The following is a 12,465-nucleotide window of genomic DNA, read 5'->3' as shown; positions in this document are numbered from 1 at the left end:
GAGTGAGTGAGTGAGTGAGTGAGTGAGTGTGTGTGTGTGTGTGTGTGTGTGTGTGGGTGTGTGGGTGTGTGTGTGAGTGTGAGAGTGTCAAATAATAGTAATAACTATAATAATAATTTCAAATACCACTATAATTTGCTTTCTAAACGTATATGTGACCCTGGAGCACAAAACCAGTCATAAGGGTCAATTTTTCGAAATTGAGATTTATACATCATCCGAAAGCTGAATAAATAAGCTTTCCATTGATGTTGTATGGTTTGTTAGGATTGAGACAATATTTGGCTGAGATGCAACTATTTGAAAATCTGGAATCTGAGGGTGCAAAAAAATCCAAATATTGAGAAAATCACCTTTAAAGTTGTCCAAATGAAGTTCTTAGCAATACATATTACAAATCAAAAATTAAGTGTTGATATATTTACGGTAGGAAATTTATAAAATATCTTCATGGAACATGATCTTTACTTAATATCCTAATGATTTTTGGCTTAAAGGAAAAATGTATAATTTTGACCCATACAATGTATTGTTGGCTATTGCTACAAATATACCCCAGAGACTTAAGACTGCTTTTGTGCTCCAGGGTCTCTCATGCATCACTGTATATATCTCTGAATAGTCCCCGTCTCGTGTTGCAGGTGGTTTTGGCTTCCAGAGCTCCAGCAGCATCATTTATCCTGCCAGGTAAACATCATCTTGTAGTGTGCATGTGTGTTCTGCTCTCTTTTGAGATCCCTTAAACTATAACATAAGTCTTTTCAGCTGTTAGTCTGCTGGTGAAATGCAGGCCACCTGAGATACACTAGAAAATGATGGATAAAATGTACCAACAGCACCCACTGCTGATGCTGCTGATAAATTTATTTATTTGTGATTGGACCAAAATGTGTATATATATGCTTTTATGGAAGTGTGTTTCTGTATTTTGTTAACAGTAGCTCTCTTTTTCCAGCCTTGGTCTGTATACCTCAAAGAATATTTTCATTTTTCAGACTTGTTGAGGACATGTAATAGTTGCCATGTTCTTATATATCGTGATAAGTCATGCTGTGTATTTATTATGCATACCTAGTTTAATGTGCTGTTACAGTAATGTTCCACAGACGTCACTCTCCAGACCGCCGTGGCCTGAACTACCTGCATTTGATCCTGAAGAAGAGGAAAGACGGCATCAAGGCAAGTGTTTGGCTGATCTGAGCTCAGCTGTGAACGCTAAAAATGTGTGAAAATTGAGCTAAATGATTGCTTTGCTCTCAACTGATGTACTTGACATCTGGTTGCTAACTTTCTCAAAAAGCATTTATATTCAGACGAGCATTGATGATTTTGACATGCCATAAATATAGTGAAATTGGCTCCTAGTTGAATAACTGAAGTGAAAACCAATTAACGCTACCACGTTTATATAAAAGCATGCCTTAAATTCTGAAATTGCATTACAAAAGTCTTAAATATTGTTAAAAATCTTAATTATGGAATTTGGGGACAGAACAGTTTGAGACACTTGTAAACTAAAGCTTTTGCAAAATTATGTTTATATATATCCATCTTCTTTATATATATATATTTATTATATATATGTATATTTATATTAGTGCTGGGCAACGATTAATCGCATCCAAAATAAAAGTTTTTGTTTACATTATATATATGTGTGTACTGTGTATATTTATTATGCATATATAAATATACACACATGCATGTATATATTTAAGTAAAAATATGTTGTTTATATATTAAATATATTGATATATAATATAAATTGTGAATATAAATATATACATGTAAATATTTTCAAAATATATACATGCATGTGTGTGTATTTATATATTCATTATACACACATATATAATGTAAACAAAAACTTTTATTTTGAATGCAACTAATCGCGATTAATCGTTTGACCGCACTAATTTTTTCATTTTAGCATTTGAAGGTCTTGCATTTTATTCCGTCATTCTGTAAATACCCTGAAAGCAGAATGAGAGTTTTGCTGATTTTGAGTCGGATGTTCTTGTTTTAATGACGTCTCTCACAGCGGTCGTGCAGAAGGTGAACGGGCTGATTGAGAAGGGAGAGTGCGGACGCTTGTTTGCTGTGGTTCATTTCGCCAGCCGTCAGTGGAAAGTGACCGATGAAGACCTGATCCTCATTGAAAACCACATTGATGCGGCTTGTGGCGACAGGATAAGAATGGAGAAGGTTTTCTCATCCACTCAAACACTGCATTCAGATTCACACAGACTGCAGATGCAAAGACTCGGGGATGGGATTTCCGTGTTTTCTGACCTCAGTGGGATGATCCATGTAAATGTTTTTGGGTCGTCGTCGTTATCCAAATGGCCAGCTGGGTCCTTAAAAAATTTTAAGGCCATTCCACGATTTAAAGGCACGATATGTAAGATTTTTAGGGCTTCAATGAATCCTTGATTCTATTTGAGTATTCGATTTTTAAAAATCCTCGTTTGCATTTTGGCCGTGTCGAGGAATTTGCAAAATACCGGAAGTGGTGCGTTCCACAAATGTGACCCTGGAGCACAAAACCAGTCATAAGTGTCAATTTTTCTAAATAAATCAGCTTTCCATTGATGTATGGTTTGTTAGGATAGGACAATATTTGGCTGAGATACAACTATTTGAAAATCTGGAATCTGAGGGAGCAAAAAAATCTAAATATTGAGAAAATCGTCTTTAAAGTTGTCCAAATGAAGTTCTTAGCAATGCATATTACTAATCAAAAATTCAGTTTTGATATATTTACGGTAGGAAATTTACAAAATATCTTCATGGAACATGATCTTTACTTAATATCCTAATGATTTTTGGCATAAAAGAAAAATTGATAATTGTGACCCATACAATGTATTGTTGGCTATTGCTACAAATATACCCCAGCGACTTAAGACTGCTTTTGTGCTCCAGGGTCACATATTAAACCCATTTCAAAATCATATTAAAGCATCATGCTATTAAGAATTCACAAACGCTACGATTTAATTAAATAAATATATGCAGGTTTAATATATGCGCTTTAATTATTTACATGCGTGTAGGTTCACAGTAAATGCTGCTCCACACAAACTCTTATCATTTACATCTGCGGAGCGTATCAAGCTCCATCCCTGCATGTTGTTGTGAGTTTGGGTTTATTATAACGTTCATTTAATCAGATTTGTAAGGTAAATCATTTATATCTGTGCAATCCCAGGAGAATACATCGATACCTGTTTTTTAATATGCTAACTGTTAATCGCGATTTCAGAATAAAAGCTCAAACCCCCTCTCTGAGTTCACACGTTTTGATGTCCACATATTGAAGAAATTACAGTGGCTGTGGCTTTTCTATCATAAAGAAATAACCAAATATTGAAGATTAAGTGGACATTTGAATGAAATATTAAATTATGCAGTAAAGTGTAAAGCAATCGTCAGGCCGTTGGCGCCCTCTGCTGGCATTTGTTATAATGCGTAATGTACATTAGCTCTTGTTTATAATTAGTGCAGTCAAACGATTAATCGTTATTAGTTGCATCCTAAATGAAAGTTTTTGTTTACATATTATGTGTGTGTGTACTGTGTATATTTATTATGTATATTTAAATACACACACATGCATGTATATATCTAAGAACATTTTTATTTGTATATTAAATATATATATAATATATATATATATATAAATACGTGTAAATACATGTGTGTATTTAATATATACGTGTATGTGTGTATTTACATATATATAATAAATATACACAGTACACACATATATTACATTTAAAAAAAAACTTATTTTGAATGCGATTAATCGTTTGACAGCACTATTTATAATACATTATGTATTTTAACAGTTTTGCTCAATAAAAACAGCTTTTGATACTTTATTTGAACTAATTATTATTGCCTATGTATTTTAAGTCATTTTGTTTTTGAGGTCACATGCCTGGAGATTATTCCAGTTACATATCATTCATTATTTGGCTGATACTGAGAAATAATTCAACAAATATAACTGTGTGTAATTCAAGACGTTACGGTAAATGCAAAAAAGATGGCGTTTTACAAGCTACGCAACAAGTGCACGTTCTCCGTGGCATTATTCCTGAACTGAGTAGATGCACGTTTTGTTTCCTAAATTTTGTTAGTTTTGTTGCCTTCTATTTGCATGCAACACAAGATACATATTTGTATAGTAATCGAAGTTTTCATGCTAGCGCTTCTTTGCAGGTGCTGTTAGTTGGAGGAAATGATTTCACTCTTGTTGGAAAACCACTTCTCAGGTAAGATGCAAATTTAATTCTAGTTTCATTAGTTTAAAACTAATATGAGGTTTATACAGTCATAATTTAATCAAAATTGACACACCATGGATGCAAGATTAACACGTAATTGTTTTGACCTCAGTTTGTTAAGAAAAAAATTATATATAATAATTAGCAGTTTGCCATGGCACAATGTTGTATATTCTGTCATTTTATTTTCCTAATAAATAATCTTTGCTTTATTTTATGCACAAGTCTGACGATCACATACTTGCATTTAAATACCCAGAGTGCATTACTTAGTGGAAAATAAGACATTCGTGAGTTTAAGTGTTTAAATGCTCCGCATTCCCGTGCAAAACAAACCTAAAATGTGTGCAGAAATGCACTTATAATAGACAATACAAAATTGTATTCTTGCTAGAAAACGAGTTTTACTGTAGGTAAACTTTTTTTGTTTTTTGTTTTTGTTTACTGTTTGCTCCCATCTGGTTTGAGTTTGTGCACATTTATTAATCTATTATGCATGGGCTGATGTTATGATGGATTGTGGATTTATATAGATGTGGTAGAATGGACACAAAAGTTCGGTGCATCTACATTTAAAACAAATATATATATATTTTTGGGGGGTTCATGAAAAGTCACTGTTATGCATTGATAGGTTTTAGTTGAATATCTGATGACACTTTATCTTTCAGTCAGTTATTCAGTTGTTCTCTGTGGTAATTGACTCAGATTCTGTTAGTAGAGCTTATGTTATGTTATTATATTCCTGTAATGCTCAGCCGTGATTTAGTACAAGTTCACGCTACGGTGATTGAGAAGACCGAATCCTGGCCTATGGTTCACATGAGATTCTGGAAGAGACATCGATTCCAAAGAAAGAGAAGTATGAGGAACAATAAATCCAAAATAGATGTTTAGTCTTTCATGGTTTGAATTTTTCATCAATGCATTAATTCAACTTTTTTCCCTCCACAGTCATTATTCAGCCGCAGACTGTATTACGGATCAACACCATTGACGTCTCACCAAAACTGCTTTGACCAGCTGACAGCGTGGTGCATTTGCCAGTAGAAATGTGCCATAATCAAGTTTCATGTTTGAGACCATGTAAATAAATAAAGTTTCCAGATATGTCTATCATTTTTGTCTTGAGCAGTGAGTTGCTGCGTATTATTGTGTATAACGATCAAGTTTCATGTTTGAGACCATGTAAATAAATAAAGTTTCCAGATATGTGTCTATCATTTTTGTCTTGAGCAGTGAGTTGCTGCGTATTATTGTGTATAACGTCTGTTGTGTCACAGTAAATGTGTTTGTCTCATACAGATGGAACGAATCCTTGAGTCTGTTGAGCTATTAAGAACATGATCGATGAAGTTTTGTGAAGCAGTGAACAGATAATTCAATAGACCTTCATCAGGCTAGATGCCATTTGAATGCGTATAAATTGAGTTTGTGAGGAGCAGCTGTGAATTCTGCTTATTTTATCAGATAATGTCTAACTGGGTAACACAGATGAGGTTTTGGCACGTAAACTGCGACTCTATCTGGATGTTGTCGACTTATTAAAAAGACAAGTGTACATGCATTGAGCAAAACTGGCGTTTTGAGCGGATCTTCTGCGTGGTGACTAATTGAAACGCCTCTGATTGGCCGTCACGTTCATGTGCTCAACTCTGATTGGCTAAAAGGCTTAGCAACAGCAGGTAAAAAGAAACTTTCATTGAAACGCCTCTGATTGTCCGTCACGTTCATGTGCTCAACTCTGATTGGCTAAAAGGCTTAGCAACAGCAGGTAAAAAGAAACTTTCATTGAAACGCCTCTGATTGTCCGTCACGTTCATGTGCTCAACTCTGATTGGCTAAAAGGCTTAGCAACAGCAGGTAAAAAGAAACTTTCATTGAAACGCCTCTGATTGTCCGTCACGTTCATGTGCTCAACTCTGATTGGCTAAAAGGCTTAGCAACAGCAGGTAAAAAGAAACTTTCATTGAAACGCCTCTGATTGTCCGTCACGTTCATGTGCTCAACTCTGATTGGCTAAAAGGCTTAGCAACAGCAGGTAAAAAGAAACTTGACTTGGTGCAAGTATATTTAAATGCAGTGTAATAATTGACTTTATAATCGCGGCATTTATAATTATTTTTAACGTAAATGCGTCGTTTAACTTGAACGTGCAGGACTTCCGGTATCATTTGCTTCCAGGTTGTACAAAAACAGCCCCTTATTCTGCTTAATTGCAAAGTGGTATTATCATATTATTTTAATGTAAATTTTAATCATAAACACTGGTTTGTAGGGCTTTGTTATTCTTCTAATTTAGGCTAATGAACGGAAGTCTCGCACATTCACAGAAAATGGCTTACCTGCCCGTTGCAGTATAAAGGTGATTAATTGTAAATAGTAATATTTTTCCATTTAATTATACGCAAACCTGTTTTAAATATTAAAGGATCTGGTCTGTTATCTGTATAGAAAAGCTTTGAAAAAACATTGTAAAATTCAAAGAATGAGTGATAGGGTCTAATGAATTAAATGTTGCTCGACCAAGATTAAAAAATAATTTAATTTAATTTAATATCGTGCTGTGAAGTGAAACAACAACAAACCCCAGGTCGCTGGCACCCTCTGCGTAAAGAAACCTTTCCAAGTATTGATTTAAATTTTACATATTGTTATTTATAATGATTCATAAGCCTTTCACAGAAATGCGCAATATTAACATCTGGAAAACAAATGTAGAACATGTATTATCTCCATTAAATATATTAAGTTTGTAGTATATTGGTATCTAAATGAAACAAGTGATCTACAAATGTGCCTTGATGAACAGGTCTTTAATGAGCACATCATTTGCACATCATTTGTTCGCACTGATGTAAGGTCTTGCTTTCACAAGAAATGCCTCAGGAGTTTATTAAAACCAAGCCAAAAATAATGCAGCTCTTCCAAACTCATTTACCTTCGAGCTTTAACAGGAGCCTGTGGCACTAGTATTTATTATTATTATTATGTAGTTTAACCATTTCCATTGCACTTATAAGAGGGAATGTCGTGATCCAAAAGGAATACTGAAAGTCCTAAAACATTTTCTGATCAGCTGTTAATGACTTCTATTAATATGATAAAATTGCCCTGTAACTCCTTTGTAGCTATGTATAGATCTGTCTTTCATTTGGTGACTAACTGCGTAACAAAGAAGTCCTATTTTACCGTTTCAAATGAATAATACTTATGAATTTCCCTTTGCAGGCTTGTCTTAGGAATGAATGATGCTGGTATACCTGTAAAACACAACAGACATCAAGACATCGCAAGCAGCTGAAATGGCAGATTTGTTCGTCTCGTTAAACTGGTCACCGTTTATGTTTTACTAATATTTTATGAGAATGCATGGTTTTGTGCTATGAAAAAATATCCTCTATGAAGCCTGAAGTGCAGCGCAGCAGCAAGAGCAGAGAAACGGATGAAAGCCTCATCCAAAGCATCCAAAATCATCAATATCTGGAAAATAATTTCAGCCTTTTTTACTGTACAATTTTTCATTTGGTTCTTCTTTTGTGCGTCAGTCTACACACAACCAGGTCATATGCCTCACATTACAAGCCTCAGTCAGTCACTCTTCATCTCGTTTGGTCCTTTTTGTCAGATATATTAGTCTTTGATTATATACATATTATTATTTCCCATATACTCATGTAGCATAGTCGTAATATACACTGCTGTGTTGTAGTCCGAGATTATTCCAGGTAGATGTCTTCTGTTGGACACGAGACCTCCACAAACTCTTTATAGTACAACTGGAAAGCTTTCCTGTTAAGGAAGACAGAGAATATACTAATAAACACTTTCTGAACCAGTAAAAAGTTTTAGAATGAAAAATTGAGTGCAATATATTACAGATGCATTATATTGTAGCACATGAGTAAAGTTTATAAACAAACATTGATGTTGGCTTGACAAAGCCTTGTTTGAAACTTTAAAAAGCTTACAGTTTGAAGATTTCACTCAATAACAAGTCAATAAAATGCTATTAAAATGTTGTCTTAAACATTGATAAAATGTTTAAGCAAGTGGCTAACAAGTTTTAGCATGTTGCTAACATAAATTAACATGGTGCTGCCATGTTTTAACACTTCGCTACTGTGTTTTAACACATTGATAGTATGTTTTAACATGTTGCTAGCATGGTTTAACGTGTTGTTAGCAAGATGTAACACATTGTTAGCACGTTGCTAGCATGGTTTGACATGTTTCTAACATGTTGCTAGCATGATTTTCCATGTTGCTAGCATGTTTTAACACATTGCTAACATGTTGCTAGCATGAGTTAACATGTTGTTAGCAAGATTTAACAGTGCTGGTATGTTTTAACATGTTGCTAGCATAACACAACAGCTTGCTAGCATGGTTTAGCATTTTGCTAGCATGTTTTAACACATTGATAGCATAGTTTACGTGTTGCTAACATGTTTTAGCACATTGCTAACATGTTGCTAGCATGAGTTAACATGTTAGCAAGATTTAACAGTGCTAGTATGTTTTAACATGTTGCTAGCATAATACAGCAGCTTGCTAGCATGATTTAACAAGTTGCTAGCATGTTGCTCGCATGATTTTGACGTTTAAACACGTGTCTAGCATGTTTTAACATGTTACTAGCATAGTTTAGCATTTTGTTGAGTTCAGCACGTTGCTAGCGTGATTTAACACATTGCTAGCATGCTTCAACATGTTGCTAGCATTATCAAACATGTTTCTAACATTTTAACATGCTGCTTGCATGATTAGCATGTGTCTAGCATTGGTTTAGAACGTTGATGGCATGATTTAACACATTTCTAGCATGATTTAACACATTGCTAGCATGTCTTAGCACACTGCTAGCATGATTTAACATGTTGCGAGCATTTTTTAGCACGTTGCTAACATAAATTAACATGGTGCTGCCATGTTTTAACACTTCGCTACTGTGTTTTAACAGTATGTTTTAACATGTTGCTAGCAACAAGAGGACACAGGGAAGTCTAGATGCTCGTCTGGACAAAACTCACCATGGAAACATGCTGAGAGATAGACACAGTGATGCACATGGTGTTAAACTGTTGTTTAAGAGTTTGAAATAACTTTGAAAAGCTTGAAGTTGAAAATTGTATTGGAAGTCAATTAAATTTTAATAACATGTTCAAACAAGTTCCTAACATGATTTAATATGCTGCTAACACGTTTTAGCATGTTGCAAGCATGATTCAGCATGTGGCTAGCTTGATTTAGTATGTTGGTAACATGAATTGGCATATTTTAACACTAGAATGTTTTAATGCTTTGCTAGCACATTTTAAACAAATTTGCAAGTATATTTTTTTTCACGTTGCTAACATGATATAGCATATTGCTAACATGATTTTAACGTTGCTATCATGATTTAGCACATTGTTAACATGTTTTAACACGTTGCTAACATGATATAACATGTTTTAGCGTGATTTAGCATGAAGCTAAACAACATTTTTACCATGTTTGCTAGCATCAAACTTTGCTAGCATTTTTAAACAAATTTGCTAGCATGTTTTAACACAGTGATAGCATGATTTAGCACATTGATAGCGTTATATATCATATTGCTAACATGTTTTAGCATATTGCTTACACGATTTAACACATTTTAGCATGTTTCAACATTGTTAACATGTAGCATGACATGATTTAACATGTTTAACCTGTTGCTAGCATGATTTAGCACATTGCTAACATGTTTTAACACTTTGCTAGCATATTTTAAAGAAATAAGCTAGCATGTTTTTCACATGTTGCTAACATGTTTTAACACATTGCTAGCATGTTTTAACACATTGATAGCACGATTTAACATGTTGCTAACATGATATAGCATTGTTAACATGTTTTAACAAATTGCAAACATGATTCAACACATTTTAGCATGTTTTAACAGTGTTAACGTAGCATGACATGATTTAACATGTTTAACAGGTTGCTAGCATTAATTGGCACATTGCTAACATGTTTTAACATATTGCTAACATGATTTAACATTTTTAGCATGTTTTAACATTGTTAACATGTAGCATGACATGATTTAACATGTTTAACCTGTTGCTAGCATGATTTAGCACATTGCTAACATGTTTTAACACTTTGCTAGCATATTTTAAAGAAATAAGCTAGCATGTTTTTCACATGTTGCTAACATGTTTTAACATGTTGCTAGCATGTTTTAACACATTGATAGCATAGTTTACATGTTGCTAACATGTTTTAACACATTGCTAACATGTTGCTAGCATGAGTTAACATGTTAGCAAGATTTAACAGTGCTAGTATGTTTTAACATGTTGCTAGCATAATACAGCAGCTTGCTAGCATGATTTAACAAGTTGCTAGCATGTTGCTCGCATGATTTTGACGTTTAAACACGTGTCTAGCATTTTTTAACATGTTACTAGCATAGTTTAGCATTTTGTTGAGTTCAGCACGTTGCTAGCGTGATTTAACACATTGCTAGCATGCTTCAACATGTTGCTAGCATTATCAAACATGTTTCTAACATATTTTAACATGCTGCTTGCATGATTAGCATGTGTCTAGCATTGGTTTAGAACATTGATGGCATGATTTAACACATTTCTAGCATGATTTAACACATTGCTAGCATGTCTTAGCACACTGCTAGCATGATTTAACATGTTGCGAGCATTTTTTAGCACGTTGCTAACATAAATTAACATGGTGCTGCCATGTTTTAACACTTCGCTACTGTGTTTTAACAGTATGTTTTAACATGTTGCTAGCATGGTTTAGCATGTTGTTAGCAAGATTTAACATATTTTTAACATGTTGCTAGCATGTTTTAACACATTGATAGCATAGTTTACATGTTGCTAACATGTTTTAACACATTGCTAACATGTTGCTAGCATGAGTTAACATGTTGTTAGCAAGATTTAACACAGTGCTAGCATAATACAGCAGCTTGCTAGCATGATTTAACAAGTTGCTAGCATGTTTTAGCATGTTGCTCGCATGATTTTGACATGTTTAAACACGTGTCATTTTTATAAAAATTAGTAATCGAACTATGGCCTAATCCTGGTTTAGGCTAAGCCCTGTCTATGAAACCGGGCCTATATGTGTTATTGTACGAAAGTTTTGATGCCCCTCAGTGAAAGTCTATGGGATTTATTAGTAGTTTTGATCATCCATTTAACGAAAAACACGAGTCCGGTCAATTAGAAATGATATAGCAGCCCGAGTCAGACCAGTCTGGATGTCTGAGCCGAGGTTGGTGGTCGTAGCTTGAAAACTCCAGGAGGAGATGCAGACTAAATATAGTCTCAGAAGGAAAAGCTTAAACAGTAGATCAGTAAACTCAAGCTTCGTCAAGCCAAGATAAAGCCAGACTGACCTCACAGACTCTGCAAGCGGTTTGGTGGAGTTCTCAGACACAAAGACGTGACAGGCGAACCTCTCATCCGCTGGATGTTTGGTAATAAAGCCAAAATACCTGTGGAGATACCAGACGTTACATAAAACCCACAGAACTAACGCATTAACTACTGTTTAAAAGTTTGGGCTCGCTGTGATTTTTTTATGTTTTTGAAAGAAGTCTCTATGGTCACAGAGGCTGCATTTTTTTTTTATTAATTTTGCCTGTGTTATTGCCAACTGCATACATTTTGGCACAGGTGTGTATTTTTATTGGAATTTTACTATTTCAATTCCATTTCCTTTAATAAATCTGTTTTGCAGTAGGTACAACAAATTGTTCCTCTCAGGACCTTAAAGGGATAGTTCATCCAAAAATGAAAATGTGATTTTTATCTGCTTACCCCCAGGGCATCCAAGATGTAGGTGACTTTGTTTCTTCAGTAGAACACATTTGATGATTTTTAAGTCCAACCGTTGCAGTCTATCAGTCGTATAATGCATGGCAATGGTAACAAAGTCTATGAGTGTAAAAAAAACATGCACAGACAAATCCAAATTAAACCCTGCGGCTCATGACGACACACTGATGTCCTAAGACACGAAACGATCGGTTTGTGCCAGAAACCGAACAGTATTTATATCATTTTTTACCTCTAATACACCACTATGTCCAACTGTCTTTGGGTGTGCGCACGGTATCCGATGCGTGAGGTGTGTACGCGCTCTGGCGTAGTTTACGCAAGCGCCG

The 12,465-nt window shown here is 34.7% G+C and overlaps 2 protein-coding genes across 2 annotated transcripts in view; one reads left to right on the top strand and one right to left on the bottom strand.

Annotated features, from left to right (window-relative positions):
- The first annotated feature begins 594 nt into the window (after positions 1-594).
- mrpl21 (mitochondrial ribosomal protein L21) lies at positions 595-5,397 on the top strand. Its single transcript, XM_016490681.1, has 7 exons — positions 595-604; positions 642-687; positions 1,094-1,179; positions 2,042-2,205; positions 4,228-4,280; positions 5,051-5,154; positions 5,247-5,397. The coding sequence occupies exons 1-7, from the start codon at positions 595-597 to the stop codon at positions 5,309-5,311; spliced, it is 528 nt and encodes a 175-aa protein (XP_016346167.1). The 3' UTR covers positions 5,312-5,397.
- A 2,539-nt stretch (positions 5,398-7,936) lies between these two features.
- mapk8ip1b (mitogen-activated protein kinase 8 interacting protein 1b) overlaps positions 7,937-12,465 on the bottom strand; it is a 15,396-nt gene continuing 10,867 nt past the window's right edge. Inside the window, exons 10-11 of the mRNA XM_016490680.1 lie at positions 11,695-11,793; positions 7,937-8,084 (exon numbers count right to left, since the gene is read on the bottom strand). Of these exons, the coding sequence (XP_016346166.1) occupies positions 8,012-8,084; positions 11,695-11,793 (172 nt within the window). The 3' untranslated portion in view covers positions 7,937-8,011. The remainder of the gene's footprint in view (positions 8,085-11,694; positions 11,794-12,465) is intronic.

Source organism: Sinocyclocheilus anshuiensis, unplaced genomic scaffold (genome assembly GCF_001515605.1).
Source record: "Sinocyclocheilus anshuiensis isolate Anshui unplaced genomic scaffold, SAMN03320099.WGS_v1.1 scaffold206, whole genome shotgun sequence".
In the NCBI taxonomy this organism is placed as follows: Eukaryota; Metazoa; Chordata; class Actinopteri; order Cypriniformes; family Cyprinidae; genus Sinocyclocheilus; species Sinocyclocheilus anshuiensis.
Note: the sequence above shows the minus strand (reverse complement) of the source record. Positions and strands in the feature narration are given on the sequence as shown.

Coding starts and splice junctions, on each gene's coding strand:
- mrpl21 (XM_016490681.1), top strand. Junction 1,180..2,041: donor AGAGGAAAGACGGCATCAAG/GCAAGTGTTTGG, acceptor CGTCTCTCACAG/CGGTCGTGCAGAAGGTGAAC. Junction 5,155..5,246: donor TCGATTCCAAAGAAAGAGAA/GTATGAGGAACA, acceptor TTCCCTCCACAG/TCATTATTCAGCCGCAGACT.